Raw genomic sequence first — 24,951 nt, 5'->3', positions numbered from 1 at the left:
CTCCCATATCAGTTCCCTCTTGTGTCTCTTTACCAACTGAAAGCCAAAAGCTTCGCAAGTTCACGTTTCGGTCTCTATGGAGACACTAACATCTAGAACCTTTACAAGAAATTCAGTAGTGTTTTATCAATAAAACATTTACTGTAATTTTTTATAATTTACTGTCATTTTGCAGTCGGTTGCAAATATCCCCTCATAACAATACTCTTAGTGTTGTTTTGTCTTGCCTCCATCCGTCCCTCAGTGTTGCAGCCTCTACCCATGAGTTGTTTTTCTTGTGGGGGTGATCTATCCCTCTATGTGTAAGGAGTGACGCTGGAGAGGAGAAGCAGGTACGGGGAGTCAAACATTTTAATAGGGAACAGACATAGAACAAGACAGGAACAGCGTCAGAACACAGGTAACACGGACATATGACAATCAATCCCGAAGCAGGGAACAGAGCTTGGGAACAGACAGATATAGGGAAGGTAATGACACAAGTAATTGAGTCCACGAGAGTCCAATGATCGCTAATGCGCGTGACGGGAGGGAAAGCGGGTGTGCGTACTGATGGTGGCTTGAGCGCGTAATGCTGGGGATCCTTGAGTTGAGTATCTGGAGCATCAACATTTGTGGGTTCGATTACAGGCTCAAAAGGTCCAGAAACAAAGACCTTTCTTCTGAAACTCGTCAGTCTATTCTTGTTCTGAGAAATGAAGGTTATTCCATGCGAGAAATTGCCAAGAAACTGAAGATCTCGTACAACGCTGTGTACTACTCCCTTCACAGAACAGTGCAAACTGGCTCTAACTAGAATAGAAAGAGGAGTGGGAGGCCCAGGTGCACAACTGAACACGAGGACAAGTATATTAGAGTGTCTCATTTGAGAAACAGATGCCTCACAAGTACTCAATTGGCAACTTTATTAAATACTACCTGCAAAACACCAGTCTCAACGTCAACAGTGAAGAGGCGACTCCGGGATGCTGAACTTCTAGGCAGAGTTCCTCTGTCCAGTGTCTGTGTTCTTTTGCCCATCTTAATCTTTTCTTTTTATTGGCCAGTCTGAGATATGGCTTTTTCTTTGCAACTCTGCCTAGAAGGCCAGCATCCCGGAGTCGTCGCTTCACTGTTGACATTGAGAATGGTGTCAAAAATAAGGACATTTCAAAGTGAAGCCAAACTTTTGAACGGTAGTGTATGTATGTGTATATATACAGTGGGGAGAACAAGTATTTGATACACTGACAATTTTGCAGGTTTTCCTACTTACAAAGCATGTAGAGGTCTGTAATTTTTATCATAGGTACACTTCAACTGTGAGAGAAGGAATCTAAAACAAAAATCCAGAAAATCACATTGTATGATTTTTAAGTAATTAATTTGCATTTTATTGCATGACATAAGTATTTGATACATCAGAAAAGCAGAACTGAATATTTGGTACAGAAGCCTTAGTTTGCAATTACAGAGATCATACGTTTCCTGTAGTTCTTGACCAGGTTTGCACACACTGCAGCAGGGATTTTGGCCCACTCCTCCATACAGACCTTCTCCAGATCCTTCGGGTTTCGGGGCTGTCGCTGGGCAATACGGACTTTCGGCTCCCTCCAAAGATTTTCTATTGGGTTCAGGTCTGGAGACTGGCTAGGCCACTCCAGGACCTTGAGATGCTTCTTACGGAGCCACTCCTTAGTTGCCCTGGCTGTGTGTTTCGGGTCGTTGTCATGCTGGAAGACACAGCCACGACCCATCTTCAATGCTCTTACTGAGGGAAGGAGGTTGTTGGTCAAGATCTCGCGATACATGGCCCCATCCATCCTCCCCTCAATACGGTGCAGTCGTCCTGTCCCCTTTGCAGAAAAGCATCCCCAAAGAATGATGTTTCCACCTCCATGCTTCACGGTTGGGATGGTGTTCTTGGGGTTGTACTCATCCTTCTATTCCTCCAAACACGGCGAGTGGAGTTTAGAGCAAAAAGCTCTATTTTTGTCTCATCAGACCACATGACCTTCTCCCATTCCTCCTCTGGATCATCCAGATGGTCATTGGCAAACTTCAGACGGGCCTGGACATGCGCTGGCTTGAGCAGGGGGACCTTGCGTGCGCTGCAGGATTTTAATCCATGACGGCGTAGTGTGTTACTAATGGTTTTCTTTGAGACTGTGGTCCCAGCTCTCTTCAGGTCATTGACCAGGTCCTGCCGTGTAGTTCTGGGCTGATCCCTCACATTCCTCATGATCATTGATGCCCCACGAGGTGAGATCTTGCATGGAGCCCCAGACCGAGGGTGATTGACCGTCATCTTGAACTTCTTCCATTTTCTAATAATTGTGCCAACAGTTGTTGCCTTCTCACCAAGCTGCTTGGCTATTGTCCTGTAGCCCATCCCAGCCTTGTACAGGTCTACAATTTATCCCTGATGTCCTTACACAGCTCTCTGGTCTTGGCCATTGTGGAGAGGTTGGAGTCTGTTTGATTGAGTGTGTGGACAGGTGTCTTTTATACAGGTAACGAGTTCAAACAGGTGCAGTTAATACAGGTAATGAGTGGAGAACAGGAGGGCTTCTTAAAGAAAAACTAACAGGTCTGTGAGAGCCGGAATTCTTACTGGTTGGTAGGTGATCAAATACTTATGTCATGCAATAAAATGCAAATTAATTACTTAAAAATCATACAATGTGATTTTCTGGATTTTTGTTTTAGATTCCGTCTCTCACAGTTGAAGTGTACCTATGATAAAAATGACAGACCTCTACATGCTTTGTAAGTAGGGAGAACAAGTATTTGATACACTGCCGATTTTGCAGGTTTTCCTACTTACAAAGCATGTAGAGGTCTGTAATTTTTTATCATAGGTACACTTCAACTGTGAGAGACGGAATCTAAAACAAAAATCCAGAAAATCACACTGTATGATTTTTAAGAAATTAATTTGCATTTTATTGCATCTTAAATCTTAATTAAGATTTCCCTTCACTTGAACTAAGAGGCCTAGCTCGAAGCATGAAAAACAGTAGCGAGTGTTGCAACCGAGGACAGACGATTTTTACGCCCTACGTGCTTCATCACTCAGCGGTCCCATTCTGTGAGCTTGTGTGGCCTACTACATTCGTGTTTCCACTTCACAATAACAGCACCCGGGGCAGCACTAACCGGGCAGAAATTTGACCAACTGACTCGGAAATGCGGCATCCTATGACAGTGCCACGTTGAAAGTCACTGAGCTCTTCAGTACGGCCATTCTACTGCCAATGTTTGTCTATGGCGACTGCATGGCTGAGTGCTCAATTTTATACACCTGTCAATAACGAGTGGGGCTGAAATAGCCGAATTCATAATATGAAGGGGTGTTCACATACTTTTGTATACTGTATATAGTGTATGTGGCGATATTGGATCATACCTAGGCTTGGTGGTTATCGAGGGGGAATGTTGGATTGAAAAGAGTAACTGTTGTCATTCACAATGGATGTAAATAAAATAAAAAAAGAGTTGGTTGACTTTCTGTGTAATGAAAAGAAAATGTGTCTCCTTGCCTATTTAACAGACATTTTTGGGGAACTTAACAGACTGAACACATGCATGCAGGGAAAATACAGAAACATTCTACAAATGAGTGACCGAATCAGTGGATTCAGAGGAAAGAATTCTTACTGGAGAGAGAGTCTTTCAAAAGCGAACCTTGTGACCTTCCCTCGGCTGTGCATGTATCTAACAGAAAACAGCATCATTAAGTGTCCCGGGTGCTATGAGACCAGGCCGGTGTCCCACACGAGTGATGACTGCTCACCTCCAATGCTTGGAAGAGCATTTTGGGACCTACTTCCCAATCCGTTTGACTGTGATCCTGGCTCAGTTGACATGCTGGTAAGTGCAATCGAAGAGCTGATCGAGTCGTCATGTGAGCGATGGAGTTTTTTTTTCCTTACTCAAAGGGAATAGTTCTGCCTCTGAGCATTAATGCCACGTTCAAAACAACTGCGAACTCTGAACTGGGAACTCAGAAATCTCAAACTTCCGACTTCAGTGCGTTCAAGACAACTGGGAACTGAAAAAAACGACCTCCAACCGGGAAAAATAGTTTTGAACGGTCATCCAACTCGGAATTCCAACTCGGGAACTTTCCGACCTGAAGATCACTGATGTCATGATTTGACCTTGCATTTTTCAGAGTTCTCAGTTGTCTTGAAAGCACCATAAAACTCATGGTACCCTTCGCCAGCTCATATCTGTGTGAAGTTGGATTTAGTGCTCTCGTCTGCATTAAAACCAAATATCGATCCAATTTGGATGTGACAGCAGAGATGAGGTGCGCACTGTCGATCACGCCCCCTGACTTTGAGAATCTCCGACGTGACATGCATCAAGCACACCCATCTCATTAGTGGTGGTGAGATAAGATACATAATGTCAGTCTAATTTTCTATTGACTTCCATAGCCCCACATTAAAAAAGTAAACAATGGCAGTTAATCACGTAATTTTTTTCACATAGTTGGGGATGCAATCATTTTCAGATATCAAAATGGGGTCTTAGGCCAAAAAAGTTTGTCAACCCCTGCCCTAGCAAAACAGAAACTTACTTAAAGGTAACTTCGCTCACTGTTGCCACCCAGTGGCTGATTTCCACATCATGTCCAGACATCCTCAGACATGGATGGACGTTGAATACTGACTTGTGTCACGGGGGACCTTACAGGTCTATACACACACACACACGGACACACGCCCGCACGCACGCACACTCACACACAAACACACAGTTGACAACCTATCAGTCCCTGCTGTAGAGAACTCAACCATCATTTCTCGTGAGATAGGCTCCTGGACTGTGCATTTCCTCATAGCCATGACAACAGCCATCTGATACAGTAGATAGCATCTTCAAACTGGACACTAATGGATTTGATAGGACTAACCACAGGAACAGAGCATTGGGGAGCCTTGTATCACAGTATCAGCTAGTATGTACCTACATCATATTCATATGGAATGGTTTAATTCTTTGATTGTATAACTTTGCAGTCCTGCATCATTTTATGGAAGCCCGCACTGCTCAAAGCGAGAATGAACTGTCAACAGGCCGTTTGCAAGTTTTTCTGATTACAAAATTGGCCCGCTCCACCAGAGAGAGAGGCCTCGTTTGATATTTTATGTCTATGGTAGGGGCTTTTGGCGGCTGGGCCCTTCTTAGTCACTGTCCATCCTGAACGGTTTTATGTTCAGTTTGTCTTGGCCAGAGAGCGCATATCACTCCAATGACATCCTACAGACGTTTCCAGATTTGATTTGTGCCACGTTCATCTCTGTCTCTCTTTAAGTTGCATTCATATCTTCTCACACTGACTTTGAGACTCGTATTCGTTGTTTCTCTCCCTCCCGTCCTGTAACATCGCTCCGCTCTGGAACTGACAACAGTTCAGAAGACTCCTTTGGTGCCACATTTCACAGATTTGTGACGTCTATGAATCTCCCACTCCATCCTCCATTGCTCCCCTCTCCACCTCTCCCTCTATCACTGAGAGACTGACAGGGAGGGCTGGAGCAAGTCCTTGTCAAGTCTGGGAGTGTGTTAAATATCTCTCTGTCAGCCAGGCAACCATTCCTAACTGTCTGCTTATTGGTCGGTCGGAGCCAACTAACCCGCGTGGTCCGCCAAGGTGTGCTAAAGCAATCGGGACACATGATGTCAGACCATGACTCCCCATCTCCCTCTCTAACCGTTCAAAAGGGAAATTAGATACTTATTTTTCAGTTTATTCTTCGTTGAACCTCGGTTTAAAGACCCAAGGAAAAGTGAAATGAGAAATCTATCAATTTCTAATAATTTTAAATTCATTTTGAGCATAAAGTGCGTGAAATTTGATTTTCATCCCCTGGGTCTCTGTGTCTCTGTGTTTTTACACAGTGAGTTGACAGTAGAGAAGTCATGCATTAGGTCATTTGAGCCAGTTTGCTACAGCAGGAAAATAATCCTGCAGCAACAGGAAATGTGAATTATTATGTGGATTAGAATTAGTGCTCATTTTTTAATGGGTTTATCTATGTTTGTAAGGGAAAATCAAGTCCGAAAATTCAAATAGGATATTACAAACTTAAGAAGCCTCTTTAAACCTCAAATACACTACAAGTTTTGCACAACCCGCATCGAAAAAAGTTATCCTGCAACCGGGTGATTAAATTAAGATCCTACATCTGTACTCCAGTCAAGTATTCCAGTTCTTGGGACTTGTCTCTGTCATTGGTACATTGATTCATTATTGGCTTCTTTAGCTGCAATTTATCAAATCTTTCAATGCGTCATCTTGAACCATGGAGCCATCTAGCAGTGTTTAAGACAAGGTTGCACAACCTGAGATGAAAACTGATTCCCTCAGAAAATGGTGAAAGCAAAATTATTCATCCCGACTCGGGTTTTTAAATTGTTGCAAAACTCACCATGTGCACCGCAGTGCACATTGATGTATGCATATCATTTTGTGCTGAGGATATTGAATTTACAGGGGAAGAAACATTCCGCCAGATACTCTAAGACACCCGTTACACACACAAAAACACAAGCACACACACAGAGATCCTTGCTCTGTGACCTGAGTAACCCAGTGATGGCAGAGAGGCAGTATGAGATAGAAGGAGGGTGGATGGATGGATTGTTGGATGGGGTGTTGGTGGTGGTACACTCACTATAAGGGACAATGTGTTTATTTTGAGGCTGATTCACAGGAGTGGTGACAGGTACGGATAGACTTCACAGCCCATCCCACCGCCCTATATTTACCAGCGCCTCTCCGATCATCCGTCCTTCCTCCCCAGGCGAGCCTGCACCCCCAAAATCCCTTCTCAATGTCGGACTGAGACCCCCCCCCCCCGATCACACACACACACACACACACACACACACACACACACACACACACACACACACACACACACACACACACACACACACACACACACACACACACACACACACACACAGCAACAGACTAAGAAACAGTAGGAAAAATACCCTAATACACTATATATCACTCGTTCTCCTCTGAGTGAAACAGAGCAACACCATAGTTCCCTCAAAGCTCATCACTAAGCTAAGGATCCTGGGACTAAACACCTCCCTCTGCAACTGGATCCTCAACTTCCTGACGGGCCGCCCCCAGGTGGTGAGGGTAGGTACCAACACATCTGCCACGCTGATCCTCAACACTGGAGCTCCCCAGGGGTGCGTGCTCAGTCTCCTCCTGTACTCCCTGTTCACCCACGACTGCATGGCCAGGCACGACTCCAACACCATCATTAAGTTTGCAGACGACACAATAGTGGTAGGCTTGATCACCGACAGAGAGGAAGTCAGAGACCTGGCTGGGTGGTGCCAGAAAAACAACCTATCCCTCAACGTAACCAAGACTAAGGAGATTATTGTGTACTACAGGAAAAGGAGGACCGGGCATGCCCCCATTCTCATCGACGGGGCTGTAGTGTAGCAGGTTGAGAGCTTCAAGTTCCTTGGCATCCACATCAACAACAAACTAGAATGGTCCAAACACACCAAGACAGTTGTGAAGAGAGCACGACAAAGCCTATTCCCCCTCAGGAAACTAAAAAGATTTGGCATGGGTCCTGAGATCCTCAAAAGGTTCTACAGCTGCAACATCGAGAGCATCCTGACCGGTTGCATCACTGCCTGGTACGGCAACTGCTCGGCCTCTGACCGCAAGGCACTACAGAGGGTAGTGCGTATGGCCCAGTACATCACTGGGGCTAAGCTGCCTGCCATCCAGGACCTCTACACCAGGCGGTGTCAGAGGAAGGCCCTAAAAATGGTCAAAGACCCCAGCCTCCCCAGTCATAGACTGCTCTCTCTACTACCGCATGGCAAGCGGTACCGGAGTGCCAAGTCTAGTACAAAAAGGCTTCTCAACAGTTTTTACCCCCAAGCCATAAGACTCCTGAACAGGTAATCAAATGGCTACCCGAACTATTTGCATTGTGTGACCCCCCCACCCCTCTTTTTACGCTGTTGCTACTCTCTGTTTATCATATATGCATAGTCAGTTTAACTATACATTCATGTACATACTACCTCAATTGGTCCGACCAACCAGTGCTCCCGCACAGTGGCTAACCGGGCTATCTACATTGTGTCCCACCACCCACCACCCGCCAACCCCTCTTTTACGCTACTGCTACTCTCTGTTCATCATATATGCATAGTCACTTTAACCATATCTACATGTACATACTACCTCAATAAGCCTGACTAACCGGTGTCTGTATGTAGCCTCGCTACTTTTATAGCCTCGCTACTGTATATAGCCTGTCTTTTTACTGTTGTTTTATTTCTTTACCTACCTATTGTTCATCTAATACCTTTTTTGCACTATTGGTTAGAGCCTGTAAGTAAGCATTTCACTGTAAGGTCTACACCTGTTGTATTCAGCGCATGTGACAAATAAACTTTGATTTGATTTGAGCAGACAGACCTACACATGGAAGATCGGAGGGAAAGACAAACAAACCAAATGGATCTTTCCTTCTCTCTTTCTCTTTCCTTCTCTTTTTCGCTCTGTCAAACGTAATATTAGACGGCCATTAGTATTAAACAGGCAGATAATACTACAAGCGTTGGGGCTTTACTGATATTGGCATATCTGTCCTGGCAAATGTTCTCATGTGGGAGAAACAGACAAGGACATCCAACTTGAAACAGACAAGGAAACAGACAAGGACATCCAACTTGACACAACTGTGAGAAGCATTAGAGTCAACATGGTCCAGCATCCCTGTGGATGCTTCGACACCTTGTAAAGTTCATGCCCGACAAATTGAGGCTGTTCTGAGGGCAAAAGGGGGTGCGACTCAATATTAGAAAGGTGTTCCTAATGTTTTGTACACTCAGTGTATTTATCACACTTGCTGTACTGTAAGTGATTAGTCCTAACTACAGGTGATTCCTTCGTATGGTGCATAGACGGGTTGGTTGTTTAGCAACAAAACTGATGCATGTGCAATTATGGGACAAAAACAGACATGGTTGGCTTAGACTGTTAACGACAGGTAAACTACTTTTGTCTCCAAATGTTTATCGAACACATAAATACATTTGCACAATGAGCACTTGTTGTCTCTCAAATATGTTGTTACAGTTGTCGGTTAGCTAGCTAGCTAATTATGGTGCATGGCTAGAGCCCTCTCTGTGGTCCCTCTGTGACCTCTCTGTGACCTCTCCCCTTACAGGCTTGTTGTGAGCTGTACGCTGTGGTAATGTTGTGTTGAGATCAGGTTCTCTATTGCTTTTGGCCCTGCGTTAACCCTATATTTTAGTGTAAGAAATCCGACGAAGCCTTCCTCACCTGTCAAACTCCAACTACTGTTTGTTTTTAGGTAATCACAAGTATCAGGGCCCGGCCTCCTCCAAACTGCCCTAGGGAAAGGCAGGCTACTTGACTTTATATTAGCTTTCATAAAAAGCTGCGGCCTCTCAAAGAGGTTACGATGGAAGCAAATAAACAGGATTATTTTTCACTCCGTGTTTTTTTTAAGGTACAGCGAAGATAGTCGAGATCCAGCCAGCATCAGTCTTGGCAGCAAGTACAGGTATGTTCTGGTGGGGGGAAACTCAGAGAGAGTTTTTGGATCATTAATAAAGCCTAATTGCAGTTAACCTAGCTGTTATCGGCTTGCCCTTAAACAAGCTCTGTGGTATGAAACTCAAGATCTTCCTCTCAATTAGGCCAGTGTTAGCACACTTTATGTAAACACTTTATAAATCCTCCGTATGAGGTAGTTGGTAGTACTAGCCCAGGCCTGTTTCTCCAGCCTGAAGCGATCTCTCTCTCTCTGCATGGGCTTATTTAAAATAGGGTCTGTCTCAGATGTTTCATGGGATTTATAGCAAACCGCAATCCGCTGGAGCGAAGAGAGAAAAAAAAGGCCTGGATCATGATTTTTTTATTTGCCTTTTGGAATTATTGCCTTTGTCTGCAGTTGGAAAAATATCCATGTTTCATTTGGGGGGGGGGGGGGGGGGGCAGAGACAAAGGGGAGGCTGCCAGCAGGGAGAGGAGAGGCAACGCTAGAGAATATCACTGCTCCGCTTGGCAGGAAATTACAAATCCACCCTTCAGACAATCATGTCCTACCTGTACAACACTCAACCCATTCAGCCCCAAACACTGGACCACTCCAAATGCAGCATAACTATAACCAGCCCAAACACAACCCGGCGCTCTCTCTCTCTCTCTCTCTCTCTCTCTCTCTCTCTCTCTCTCTCTCTCTCTCTCGCTCTCTCTCTCTCTCTCTCTCTCTCTCTCTCTCTCTCTCTCTCTCTCTCTCTCTCGCTCTCTCTCTCTCTCTCTCTCTCTCTCTCTCTCTCTCTCTCTCTCTCTCTCTCTCTCTCTCTCTCTCTCTCTCTCTCTCTCTCTCTCTCGCTCTCTCTCTCTCTCTCTCTCTCTCTCTCTCTCTCTCTCTCTCTCTCTCTCTCTCTCTCTCTCTCTCTCTCTCTCTCTCTCTCTCTCTCTCAAAGGCACACGAAGCAGCAGGCCACGGATGTACAATGATTGACTCTGATTCTTTCTTCGCTTCACATCCCATCCGCAGGTGGGAGAGCTTGATGAGGATCCAAGAGAACAGAACACAAGGCTGCTGTCCACACAGCTGGGATGGGATGAGAAATTGAGGTTTATGGTGTATGTCTTCCATATGCAGTGGCGCTCACCCTCACCCCCCCCCCCCACCCCCCCAGGCCGTGCGCGGTGAACCCAGTTGGGGGATACTGGGGGACTCAGGGGAGATGCATGGCCATTGGTCAACAGATGCTGATGTCATTATGGAGGGGGGGGGGGGGGGGGGGGGTCCACTGTCTCTCTTCTATACCTCTGTCTGACTACGTTATATCTTACACAGCCCATTGGCATGCATACTTTAGAGATCCCTCTCTGATGCACCTCTTCCTCAGTAGTTTAACCCCTCTATTTCCCACTCCACGCTCATATATAGTTCCGTTTCCAACCATTGCGTTTGTTGAAAGAAAGAAAATCGAAAATTGTAGTGTTAGAAGCAAAGAGAAAAGAAACATAATGAAAGAAAGAAATGAACGGTCAGATAGGCACAGTTCCAAATTCTCTGCAAAGGCTCTCCTCGCACCATTTGAACGATACTTCCTTCAAACTTCTGACCGGTTTATGTAAACAGCCATTTAAAAGTCTCACAAAAGGAGTAAGCGATGCATGTCAGATAGCTTGTAGTTGAGGGACCTTTGGATAATAGGTAAATGCATCGAGTGCCAGTTGAAACACACACACACACACTAGTCAGTATTGTACGTATATGACTATGCCTACAGTACATAAAAACAAGCAAACATAACTAGCTAACTATTACATATGTCTGAAGGCCTAAAGCCAATGGAGCCAGTGGACACAGAGAATAATGAGGCTCCTTCAGTATATTTGCCCAAGTCTTCTTTAATCCACATCACTGCAGTGCTGAAGACCTAGAGCCACAGTGCTCTGTGGATGTTGGCACGCCAGTGCCCTGTACCCTGTACAACGAGTCGTCTGCCCACTGCTCCACCCCTCCATCACCCTGCCACCCTTCTTCCCCTTCTAAGCCCTCTGTTGCAGCACTGGCACCAGCTTGAACCCATTGGCACACAGGCCGATAGACTAGACCGGCTGTCCGTGTACACACACCACACACACCACACACACCACACACACACACACACACACACACACACACACACACACACACACACACACACACACACACACACACACACACACACACACACACACACACACACACACACACACACACACACACACACACACACAGGCACTCTCACGCGTCAGTGTACTGGGCAGCGGCTGCTGTTGGCTGGCTAGAGTAATTACCAATGTAATTAGAAACAGGAAAATATAATAACTCCCCTCTACTGCTGATATTGACTAAATAATAACACAGTAGAAAAAAAGAACACTGCACATTTCGGCAATCGGGAATATCACCTAAACCCGCAACAATTTCCCATATGATGTAGCGTCTAGCCTTCTGAATGGTCAAGAGGTGAGGAGGCTACTCAGAAGTTTGAGAAATTGGAACGAAAAGTTAAACAGGATCACAGCCATGAGTACCTCTCTCTTTCTTTCTTTCTCTCTCTTTCCCTCTCTCTGCTCCCAAAACGAAATGTTCTCTCTCTTTTTCAAAGCAGGAGAGCAAGATTTAAAGGATAGAAATGAAAGATGTAACAGAGGTCTCAGTCCCAAGCTCGGTGCATTCGTTCAGGGGTTCTCTTCCCTTGGCTCTCATGTCATTTACAACACCAAGCCCTGGCCCACACTCATCAAGGGAAAATATACACTATCCTGGAACAGACCGGTATTTAGCACCAACACTAACTAACCCGCCTACTGTTTTATCTGCTGAACCAATGAAAAATGAAGTGAGACTTCTTAACGGACAATCAAATTATTGTCATTGTGAGTAACCACATAGGGAATCTAAAGCCTCCCTGACACGCAAAGACCTGGATCCAACCCAAAGATCATATACACCTCTGGCTGTCCTGCTCGTTTCTCTGAGGCGGAGAGGGGGATCCGAAAACGGATGGAATAAATATGATTAAGTTGTATCTGATACGGCGGTTGTGTGTTTGCGCAGGAGCTGGGATAGTTAAGGGGCTGGAAGCTGTACAGAGGAGCAATTGCACACACCAACACACACACTCATGCCCCTTCAACCCCCCTCTCTCCTTCTCGTCCCAGGTTTAAAACGCCGGTGAAGGTCATTGGAAGTGTGTTCACTAGCCGGTGACCTCTCACTAGCTTCTATGTCTAATAAGCACAAGAGTAATCCTCTATTGGTGAAGTAGAGGATGTACGTTTATGAGGATCTTCCAGCACTACGATTATGAGAGAAAAAAGTCATTTTCGACGTCTCTCGTACAGACTCTTTTGTATCTCTCTCACTCCTATCCCCCTTCTTACTGGCTGGCTTCCTTCTTCTAAAACTCCTCATTTGTCATTTATTTCAGTCATGCTACGGTCAAAAGTAACATATCCAGGAACAGCAGTCATCATATCCATTGAAGCTGATTTCCTGTGATATTCATGCTAAGGCTGCGGTGAGTACTACGCTAATGCTCCTGCTGGAAGTCTGTCCATGGAAGATAAGACTCTTACAGCTCTCCTTCTCTGTCTGGGCTAGCTGTCTCCGTTTAGGCATTAAATAAGTATTTATGCACCTGTAATAGAATCGTGTGTGTGTGTGTGTGTGTGTGTGTGTGTGTGTGTGTGTGTGTGTGTGTGTGTGTGTGTGTGTGTGTGTGTGTGTGTGTGTGTGTGTGTGTGTGTGTGTGTGTGTGTGTGTGTGTGTGTGTGTGTGTGTGTGTGTGTGTGTGTGTGTGTGTGTGTGTGTGTGTGTGTGTGTGTGAGTGTGTGTGCGTGTATGTGTGCGTGCGGGCGGCCGTTGAACTTACAATATGACAGCACGTGAATGAAAGACGTCAGCAGACCTTCGTCCACACTGGCGGCTGGAAATGTCCATTGGGCCCCCGCTGTGAATCAGGACCTGGAGGTAGTGAGGGAGGAGAGGACACAGTGCCAGACATGTGTTAGGACTAACAAGAATCCTCCTCAACACCCAGCATGGCTGGGTACAAGGAGGCCAGTCTAGAAGGTTGAAGAAGTGTCATCCACAACAGCAAACCCTCAGCAAAGACAGTAGTCAGCAGACAGCTAAAATAGACCCTGTCCTTCCACAGTTCACCAACAGTCAATAAATAAGGACCATGTATCTTTGACATGGCAGTGCTGGCTCTAGTGAATGGTGAGATGTGAGATGTGAGTGGTGTCCTATAGTAGCAGCAGTGAGCATACGCCTCAGAGGGAAGTAGGGACGGGCCTTACCGGACTCACCACCCGCTCAGCCTGGCAGAGGCCCAGCACTGCTCTGTCAGCACCGCTTAGGGCTGTTTGTTAACCATGTGCCAACGTGTCTATCAGTGACCGGCCGGGGCAGCAGCAAGTGTGTGTGTGTGTGTGTGTGTGTGTGTGTGTGTGTGTGTGTGTGTGTGTGTGTGTGTGTGTGTGTGTGTGTGTGTGTGTGTGTGTGTGTGTGTGTGTGTGTGTGTGTGTGTGTGTGTGTGTGTGTGTGTGTGTGTGTGTGTGTAGAGTGTACCCCCTCTAACGAACAAACACACAACCAGCCCCACACTCCACCCAGGGGCCCAGCTGCTCCTGTGCCAGGGATGAGGTGTTGAAAGGTGGCTCAGACCCACTGGAGCAGATGGGCTGCCAAAAATCAGAGGAGCTAGTCAAAGCACGGCGGTAGAGAGACTGAGAAGGAGAGGGAAGAGAGACTTAGAAGGGGAGGGAAGAGAGACTGAGACGAGGAGGGAAGACAAACTGAGACAGGGAGGGAAGACAGACAGAAGGCCAGTGAAGACAGACTGAGACGGGGAGGGGAGAGAGAGAGACTGAGACGAGGAGGGAAGACAAACTGAGACAGGGAGGGAAGACAGACAGACGGGCAGGGAAGAGGAGACAGGGAGGGAAGATGAGACAGGGAGGGAAGAGGAGACAGGGAGGGAAGATGAGACAGGGAGGGATGAGAAGACAGGGAGGGAAGAGGAGACAGGGAGGGAAGATGAGACAGGGAGGGAAGATGAGACAGGGAGAGAAGAGGAGACAGGGAGAGAAGAGGAGACAGGGAGGGAAGAGGAGACAGGGAGGGAAGAGGAGACAGGGAGGGAAGAGGAGACAGGGAGGGAAAAGGAGACAGGGAGGGAAGAGGAGACAGGGAGGGAAGATGAGACAGGGAGGGATGAGGAGACAGGGAGGGAGGAGGAGACAGGGAGGGAAGATGAGACAGGGAGGGAAGAGGAGACAGGGAGGGAAGACGAGACAGGGAGGGAAGAGGAGACAGGGAGGGAAGAGGAGACAGGGAGGGACGAGGAGACAGGGAGGGAAGAGGAGACAGGGAGGGTAGAGGAGACAGGGAGGGAAGAGGAGACGGGGAGGGAGGACGAGACAGGGAAGGAAGACGAGGCAGGGAGGGAAGAAGAGACAGGGAGGGAAGACAAGACAGGGAGGGAAGAGGAGACAGGGAGGGAAGCGGAGACAGGGGGGGAAGAGGAGACAGGGAGGGAAGAGGAGACAGGGAGGGAAGAGGAGACAGGGAGGGAAGACGAGACAGGGAGGGAAGAGGAGACAGGGAGGGAAGACGAGACAGGGAGGGAAGAGGAGACAGGGAGGGAAGATGAGACAGGGAGAGAAGAGGAGACAGGGAGGGAAGACGAAACAGGGAGGGAAGAGGACACAGGGAGGGAAGACAAGACAGGGAGGGAGGACGAGACAGGGAGGGAGGACGAGACAGGGAGGGAAGAGGAGAGAGGGAGGGAGGACGAGACAGGGAGGGAAGACGAGACAGAGATGGAAGACGAGAAAGGGAGGGAAGAGGAGACAGGGAGGGAAGACGAGACAGGGAGAGAAGAGGAGACATGGAGGGAAGAGGAGACAGGGAGGGAAGAGGAGACGGAGAGGGAAGAGGAGACGGGGAGGGAGGACGAGACAGGGTGGGAAGACGAGGCAGGGAGGGAAAATGAGACAGGGAGGGAAGACGAGGCAGGGAGGGAAGACGAAACAGAGAGGGAAGACGAGACGGGGAGGGAAGACGAGGCATGGAGGGAAGAGGAGACGGGGAGGGAAGACGAGACGGGGAGGGAAGACGAGACAGGGATGGAAGAGGAGACAGGGAGGGAGGACGAGACAGGGAGGGCAGAGGAGACCGGGAGGGAAGACGAGACAGGGAGGGAAGAGGAGACAGGGAGGGAAGACGAGACAGGGAGGGAAGATGAGACAGGTAGGGAAGAGGAGACGGGGAGGGAAGAGGAGACGGGGAGGGAAGACGAGACGGGGAGGGAAGACGAGATGGGGAGGGAAGACGAGACAGGGAGGGAAGACGAGACAGGGAGGGAAGACGAGACAGGGAGGGAAGAGGAGACAGGGAGGGTGGACGAGACAGGGAGGGAAGACGAGACAGTGAGGGCAGAGGAGACAGAGAGGGAAGACGAGACAGGGAGGGAAGAGGAGACAGGGAGGGAGGACGAGACAGGGAGGGAAGAGGAAACAGGGAGGGGAGATGAGACAGGGAGGGAAGACGAGAGAGGGAGGGAGGACGAGACAGGGAGGGAGGACGAGACAGGGAGGGAAGACGAGACAGGGAGGGAAGACGAGACAGGGAGGGAAGAGGAGACAGGGAGGGAAGACGAGACAGGGAGGGAAGACGAGACAGGGAGGGAAGAGGGAAGAGGAGACAGGGAGGGAAGACGAGACAGGGAGGGTAGATGAGACAGGGAGGGAAGAGGAGACAGGGAGGGTAGAGGAGACAGGGAGGGAAGAGGAGACAGGGAGGGAAGACGAGACAGGGAGGGAAGACGAGACAGGGAGGGAAGACGAGACAGAGAGGGAAGACGAGACAGGGAGGGAAGAGGAGACAGGGAGGGAAGACGAGACAGGGAGGGAAGAGGAGACAGGGAGGGAAGAGGAGACAGAGAGGGAAGACGAGACAGGGAGGGAAGAGGAGACAGGGAGGGAAGAGGAGACAGGGAGGGAAGAGGAGACAGGGAGGGAAGACGAGGCAGGGAGGGAAGGGGAGACAGGGAGGGAAGAGGAGAGAGGGAGGGAGGACGAGACAGGGAGGGAAGACGAGACAGGGAGGGCAGAGGAGACAGGGAGGGCAGAGGAGACAGGGAGGGAAGACGAGACAGGGAGGGAAGACGAGAAAGGGAGGGAAGAGGGAAGAGGAGACAGGGAGGGAAGAGGAGACAGGGAGGGAAGAGGAGACAGGGAGGGAAGATGAGACAGGGAGGGTAGAGGAGACAGGGAGGGAAGAGGAGACAGGGAGGTAAGACGAGACAGGGAGCGAAGACGAGACAGGAAGGGAGGATGAGACAGGTAGGGAAGAGGAGACAGGGAGGGAAGATGAGACAGGGAGGGAAGACGAGACAGGGAGGGAAGACGAGACAGGGAGGGAAGATGAGACAGGGAGGGAAGAGGAGACAGAGAGGGAAGACGAGACAGGGAGGGAAGAGGAGACAGGGAGGGAAGACGAGACAGGGAGGGAAGAGGAGACAGGGAGGGAAGACGAGACAGGGAGGGAAGACGAGACAGGGAGGGAAGACGAGACAGGGAGAGAAGATCAGACAGGGAGGGAAGACGAGACAGGGAGGGAGGACGAGGCAGGGAGGGAAGAGGAGACAGGGAGGGAAGACGAGGCAGGGAGGGAAGAGGAGACAGGGAAGGGAGAGAAGACAGGGAGGGAAGACGAGACAGGGAGGGAAGGAAGACGAGACAGAGAGGGAAGGTGAGACAGGGAGGGAAGGCGAGGCAGGGAGGGATGACGAGACAGCCACAACATTTTTAGAAGGCTCTCCCGAGTCCTGACAATCCACATTTGTCCACTTCAATTAGAAGAGTTGGGCAAGGGTTAACAGGGTTATAAGGGTTACTCCTGGGCTCTTCTGAAATGGAGAAACTAGGTGCATATTGTCTCACTCTCAGCCAATAATTTCCCTGTCTCCCCTCTTTTCCCTTTCCAGGCTGTTTAGACGTAATACATATGCTTCATCTTTATCATATAAAAGTGTCAGTGGCTGGTCCCAATCTTAAATCTTCAATATTGCCATATTAGGCGGCAAGGCTAATCTCCATGACTGTCCCAGAGTCTGCTGCTAAAGTCAGACAGGAGAGTAACTGTCTGTCTCAGTAGCCCTGTAAAAAACGACAAGCCCTTTGCACTTCTGTCTGCTTTCTGACACACCGTGTTCCTGCCTTTCGCTCACGTCTTCAATATACTGTATACTTGCAGTTAGCCCTGTCACTGATTCCTTCCAAACCACTCATTGTTGAATTTGCAATTTCCTTCTTGTTGTGTAATGTTTATGTCCAATGGCCGATGAGCACGGATACGTTGAATCTATAATTTCTCTTCATTATTTCTCTTCATATTGTGACGACCTTCCCACTCTGTCTGCCGAATTCTTTCTCTTTGCTCTTGTTTTCCTTATTAGGAGGTCGGGACACACCTGGGCCCAGGAGTGTCCCGGGAAAAATACACCTCTTCCCCATTCATTGAGGAGACTCTCTCCATGCAGACACACTGTTTGATTTTGGTTGTGGCTGTTTTGTGGCCATTTTGTTTGCTTGCTTTGGTTGCTTGCTTTGGCATCTTTCAACACTCCTCATTATCACATCTATACACGCAACCACTCACTTACACTACTGATTACTGACTACACACACCATTGTTTATTATATATAGGTTACTTCAGTTAATAGATATTTTTTTGTTATTCCTTATCTCCACGTTGTCTCCCTTTTTGTTACGGGCTTTGAGCCGGTTCGTGACAATATGACAAGGATTAAAAAGGATTTGACAGTAGATTATCGACTGGTTTCATGATGATGACTGCTAGCTAAGATTTTGAAAGTATGATGTTGACATGATCAGTCCAATCAAAGCTACTGTAGATATAACGTGATTTGGCGACATTTTATCTGTGGCTAATGACCTTGAGCCTTCTTGGATGGGCACTCCTAATGTAGCTCCATGACAGCACCCAAGGGGCTAGAATTTTCTAGCTCTACCCTTAGACTTGGTGGTGACGGAGTGTTCCCATGAGTGACAGAACACTGAGCCAATCATGGCGCGACGCTCCGTATTTTCTGCTGGCTTGCCGCACCACCACAGAAAGCACTGAGCTAGGCTGAAGCACCTGCATTTTGGAGCTGCCTTACTCAAGAAAAGAAAGAGACCATATTTGTATGCAGCTTTATTAATTCAATGATAAATATATTTTTGATTTTGTTTTCAAACTGATATGTGGTACGTATTAATGCCAAAATAACATGCAAAACACACAAGCCCCCCCCCCCCCGGAAATGTGCTAAACAGGTGGGGCTCTTCACCTTTGCAAAGAAATTAGAAATTAGTATTCGTACATCAGTTCTCTCAGCAGCAGCTGTACGCAGCAGTCTCGTTGCAAAACGAAGACTTTTGCCGAAACAAAGACAGTTCTGCTGAGTTATTCGAGGAAGGAAAGAGAGGAAGGTCCAACACCACTCTCCCACTATCTTACCTAGTTATTTTCTGATGATCTCATTTCTGATATTTTATAGCTTTGTCAACTATGTGTGTTTTCTATACCTGTTTGCTCCTCTCCCTGTAGGCTTTACAGATACTCCCCACCCCTTGGCTGCAACCCTTGTAATTTAGTGGACCCTGCACGCACAACCATGTGGAATTCCTGGTCTCTGGCAGCGTTTGAAACAGCCGATCTGCGGTCAAGGACGCCAAGTTCATCTCAGCCTATGCTGCCCTTCAGTCCCTTGACTTTTTGGCCCTGACCGAGACATGGATCACACCAGAGAACACAAGGCTCCACATCAAAATGATTACATCAGAGGCACATGCAGTGGGTATCAACTTATGCTTTGGCCAATGCCGCCATCTGCTGTATACATGAGGCTACTGCAGTCAGCCAAGAACCAAGGCAGAGACGAGGTCGCTGTTATACAATACAATGCAGAATAACGTGGTAGGCCTATGAGATTCGGTCCAGGTCATATGGCTTCTCTTCACGTTTATCAGTAATCCGCACATGGTCAATCCAAACATTTGAGGTGATCTTACACACTGCGTTTATTGGCCACAGAGGGGGGTTCCAATATGCCCTGCGCCGTGGATGACGCACATGCAGGGTCCCCTGTATGCACAACCGTCCACTTTCACTGCTGTTCAAACGCTTTTATGTCCATGGTGTGGGTGTCTGGCAAATATTCTCCTCGGTTTTATAATCGATATGTATAATAGTAAATATGCACACAGTAAAATGAGGGACATGTCCACAATGTAATAAATTCGTATACGGTGATATGTCATCTGGCCATTGCGCTCACGTGCGTAATAACAAGACCGTGATCGAGTAATTGCCACCAAATGAGGGGATCATCATTTGATTAACTACATTATAAATTGAAGCCACATTGATCAATGAGACGATTTTAGGAATGTGTTCTCACCCTTGATTGAAGATAATCCCCGATTAATTTAAAATGCGAATACACAAATTATTGGATTTGGTGACACCTCCATTCATTAGCATTTAATCCTGTGAGTCATTCAATAAACAACGCCCAACGGAGACAGAGACTCCCCGTAACAACAAGTAAACCTCCGTTTTCATTTGCGTCATAGGTTTGTGTGTGCGTTCCTTTGAGGGCCAACTGGCCTCATGCAGATAACGGATAACACACTATAGATAAAAAAAAAACCAGGATAAACTGAGAAAAACGTTTGTCTTCTAGTTCATGATGTGAGGACGTGCGTCATTGGTATTTTTGTTAAAGCATAGCGTCTTTTTTAATCTATGCTTGAAAACTCAAATGTAAACCATATGATATTTTCAGATTAAGATTAAGGTAGTATTTGACATATCAGTAGGCCTAGTGATTTACGATAATGTCATGTTAAGTTTACCATTTAAATTCGATTTATAACAATTGAATAATCTATCTTTTGTGAAGGGAGAGAGTTTGGATCAGACGAATAGCTAAGATGACCCTCTTATTTGGGCCAACCTGCAATTTGTAGGTCAAATGATTAATTGTTTGTCTGAGGGGGTGCTACTTCCGTATTTAAATCCGCTATATGAATTCGTAGACCTTTAAATGGTCCATTCGACCATTACCCTCAGGACAGGGGCGCTTGCTCCTATCAAAGGCGGTGATAGCCTAATCACTGACCAATAACCAGTCGGGCTCATTAGGCTATCGCTAGCATGATATTACAGGGTCTACTCGTCTGGCTAGTCCTCACATTAGCGCTAAGAACCGTGTCCATGTTCACTATCTCTTATGACGAAGAATCCAAAGAAACTGTTTGGAAAGAGAACCGTTTGGATATAACAAAGTCGGCTAAGAAGATGGACGAATTGCTCAATCCGAAGGATTTGCCTGAGAGCTCTTCAGTGCCTCATAGAAAGGCACCTCAGTTTATGCTGGACTTGTTCAACTCAGTGGCGGACTCCAATGGAATCCCCAAGAACTCGGAGAAACTAGAGGGCAATGTGGTGCGGAGCTTCGAGGACAGAGGTGAGTTATCTCCAAGCGCGTAATACGCACAAACGTCTGTGACCAAGCATGTTTGAAAATAATGTACAAAATATTTATATTATCTTAAAGGGAAAACTTTCAGACTTTTTATTTTAACACAATTCTTGATATATTTATGCAGGACATGCCGGTGGAAGGTTTCATTTCTTCAATTTGTCCTCATTTGCCAGAGATGAGAGAATGATCAAAGCAGAATTTCGCTGGTTCAGGCAAAAAAAACGACTTTTCCTTGGGCAGGCATATGGACCCCATTTCTACAAGGTTAGTTGGAAATAACCACTTTTAAGTGTGTTGAGATAACTCGATATATAATATTGTACTGTTTAGCCTAACGTATGCTTTGCGCGCGCAGGTGGACCTATATGAGGTGTTGGACAACAGAGTAAAACCTTGGAGAGGGAATCTAATCACGTCAAGACTGTTGCCTTTATACACTCAGGGATGGGAAGTCTTCAACGTCACACAAACAGTAAGATCTGTTCAAGTCTTATCACAGCACATCATATTTCAACATCACCCGTTCTATATTTTAATCGCATCATTTGTTTTCCCAAATGGAAGGTGTCCAACTGGATTCGCAACAGTGAGGAGAATAATGTTATTCTGGTGGTTATTACTGTGCCCTCGGGGAAATGGATTGAGTCAGTCCTGCAGTCTTCAGAGAGACAGGGAGAATCACCTGCGGAGAATGCTTTCCTGGTTATATTCTCAGACGACGGAAGAGGCTCGACCACTAATCAATCACTAAATCAAGGTAAACTAGCAGGGTCAGAATTTTATATTCAGACAGAATAACAGGGGAATCGTGTACAAGGCACGCAGACCTCCAAACTCATAGTTGTACAAAGAACTCTTTTCAAAGTTTTATTTTTCTACTTTTCATGTAAAAACAGACATAAAATTATGGATTAAAAAAACAAGGTTGATGAATATAGTTTCTGTTGCTTCTGATGAATAGTTATCCTTCTCTCGTCCTAAGACATAGGCTCCTCGGTAGAGTTTACTCGGTGTAGTTCCTCCAGCTGTATGCCTGGCAGTACGTCTGAGGCGCCCCAGGTGTACAGTGGAGTGCGACATGAATTACACCCTTGATAAAGATGAGCAAAAAATGCCTGTATAAAATAAATAACTCAAATACTGAGCTATATTGTACTTTAAAAAAGGTATTCAAAATTCAAAAGGCACTCGCACATCTGAGCTATCTTTTTTGCAGGTGCATGGTAACAGTTGAATAAAATGAGAAAAAGCTCTGACGAAGGCCGTGAGGCCGATACGTGAAGCTTATTAAAGAGCAGTGATACTATCGAGAGCAGTGTGCGAGTTCCTTCTTTTCTCTCATGTTATAAAAAGGTACATTATATTATTTTATACTAACACAATTGCTCAGAGAAATCGAACAATGGGCCAACAGTATGACTACTTGCAGGACTGAAAGAAACAAACGGGGGGAGAATTAAACGTTGAAAATAAACGTTTATCTGATTGTAGGCCATGAATTGGACTTTGTTCATCATAGAACGTTTAGTACGAACATTTCAACAAGCATATTGCTAGGCTGTCAATGATCAAATTATATTCTGTGAATGGTGGAGGTTTGCAGTTGTATTCCTAACTGTCGATGATTATTGAAATACTGATATATTCCTTTCTCGTGTACATTTTTGTAGGACATGTCAGCCACGGCACCGCACATGACAGTCCTGCGAAGGTATTGCGTCAAGACAGCGGGAGCAGAAGGAGGCGCGCAGTCCCAAGTTATCCCCGCAGCCGGCCCATGTCCTGCCAGCGTATCTCCCTCTTTGTGGACTTCGAGGAGATCGGCTGGGCAGGCTGGATCATCTCTCCACGGGGGTACAATGCTTACCACTGCAAGGGCTCCTGCCCGTTCCCACTCGGAGAGAGTCTCCGCGCCACGAATCATGCGACTGTGCAGTCCATCATGCATGCGCTAAAGCTCTCCAACGACGTGAATACACCATGCTGCGTGCCTGACAAACTCCAGTCCATCAGCCTTCTCTATTTTGACGACGAGGAAAACGTGGTTCTTAAACAGTATGACGATATGGTGGCAGTCAGCTGTGGATGTCATTGACTACAGTGCGATTGCCAGCTGCTCTCCGGGAACATTTTCAACGAGTTTCAGAAATTTTGACTGAATTACAGTATGTCCAGTGATTCATGTATAAATGGACGTATAAATGAAATAAAAATCGGTCTTTGCAATTTAACATGTTTATATTGATATTTCATTACGCTTTGAGGCCGGGCACTAGCAGTAATGGAAGTCCCTGTGGCGCTGACCAAGGTGCTGAAATGAAGCGTAGGTGTGGTGCAATTGCAGCGAAAGACAACCCTTTTATGAATAAAAAGTACAGTATTGCTATTGTCAGAAATGCTGGCAATACTAACAAAGCGCATGAATTATCAAACTATTTTAGTGTCATGGTTGTCAACAAGATGAGGTTGTTATTGGTAAACTACACGTTTTCAAGTTTTATTGTCACGTGCACACTTACAGTGAAAGGCCTTTCATGCTAGCTCTTTCCCAACAATGCAGCGATCAATGTCAGTAGTAAAAATTTGATAGTATAAAATAAAGTAGAACAAAAACAAAAGAGAATGACCACTATAATTTTGGTGGAGAAGGAATAATGGTCTGGAGCTGTTTTTCATGGTTCAGGCTAGGCGGGAGGTGTTCAGTCCCAGAGTCACAAGCTTGGTGAAGAGTCAATGAACATCATTATCGCTTAGGTATTTATCTTATCTAGGTGGGTGAGGGTATCAATGCAAATGAAAATGAAAATCACATCAAACACTTCTCATCAAAACAGTATCCTCATTCCATGGAGGGCCTAGTGTCCGCGGGTTTTAGTTTTTTCCTTTCAATTAAGCAGGTGAGGGGAGTTCTTTACTAATTAGTGACCTTAATCCGTCAATGAAGTACCAGGGAGGAGTGAACCCGCAGACACTCAGCCCTCTGTGGAATGAGTTCGAACGTGCTCTATGGTTTTCACACACACACACCAAATCCAAAGGACTTAAAGTGGTCAACACACACGAACACAGTTGTGAAGAAGGCGTGGCAATGCCTTTTCACCCTCAGGAGACTGAAAAGATTTGGCACGGGTCCCCAGACCCTCAAAAGTTCTACAGCTGCACCATCGAGAGCATCCTGACCGGTTGCATCACCTCCTGGTATGGCAGCTGCTTGGCATCCGTAAGGTGCTACAGAGGGTAGTGCGTACAGCCCAGTACATCACTGGGGCCAAGCTTCCTGCCATCCAGGACCTATATACTAGGAGGTGTCAGAGGATGGCCCACATTTATTTCAAAGATTCCAGTCACACAAGTCATAGACTGTTCTCTCTGCTACCGCACAGCAAGCGGTAGCAGGCTACTTAACTGCTAAACAATTAATCAAATAGCCACCCGGACTATTTGCATTGATCCCCCCGCTTTGTTTTTACACTGCTGCTACTCATTGTTTATTGTCTATGCATAGTCACTTTACCCCTACCTACATGTACAAATAACCTTGACTAACCTGTACCCCCCGCACATTGACTCGGTACCAGTACCCCTGTATATAGCCTCATTATTGTTATTTTGTTTTGTCACTTTTTTTATTTATATTACATTTTTTTACTTTAGTTTATTTGGTGAATATATTCTTAACTCTATTTTCTTAAAACTGCATTGTTGGTTAAGGGCTTGTAAGTAAGCATTTCACAGTAAGGTCTACACCTGTGACAAATACAATTTGATTTCATTTGATTTGCTTTTAAAACTCACCT

The 24,951-nt window shown here is 46.5% G+C and overlaps 1 protein-coding gene across 1 annotated transcript; it reads left to right on the top strand.

Moving 5' to 3' along the window:
* Positions 1–20,198: 20,198 nt before the first annotated feature.
* LOC139569699 (bone morphogenetic protein 2-like) lies at positions 20,199–23,380 on the top strand. Its single transcript, XM_071391102.1, has 5 exons — positions 20,199–21,136; positions 21,279–21,418; positions 21,510–21,626; positions 21,719–21,911; positions 22,825–23,380. Exons 1-5 carry the CDS (start codon positions 20,824–20,826, stop codon positions 23,247–23,249), a joined length of 1,188 nt encoding a protein of 395 aa, XP_071247203.1. The 5' UTR covers positions 20,199–20,823; the 3' UTR covers positions 23,250–23,380.
* Positions 23,381–24,951: the final 1,571 nt, after the last annotated feature.

This window comes from Salvelinus alpinus, chromosome 3, assembly GCF_045679555.1.
Source record: "Salvelinus alpinus chromosome 3, SLU_Salpinus.1, whole genome shotgun sequence".
Classification (NCBI taxonomy): domain Eukaryota; kingdom Metazoa; phylum Chordata; class Actinopteri; order Salmoniformes; family Salmonidae; genus Salvelinus; species Salvelinus alpinus.
Note: the sequence above shows the minus strand (reverse complement) of the source record. Positions and strands in the feature narration are given on the sequence as shown.

Coding starts and splice junctions, on each gene's coding strand:
- LOC139569699 (XM_071391102.1), top strand. CDS start 20,824: ATGATATTACAGGGTCTACTCGTCTGGCTAGTCCTCACATTAGCGCTA. Junction 21,137..21,278: donor GCGGAGCTTCGAGGACAGAG/GTGAGTTATCTC, acceptor ATATTTATGCAG/GACATGCCGGTGGAAGGTTT. Junction 21,912..22,824: donor TAATCAATCACTAAATCAAG/GTAAACTAGCAG, acceptor ACATTTTTGTAG/GACATGTCAGCCACGGCACC.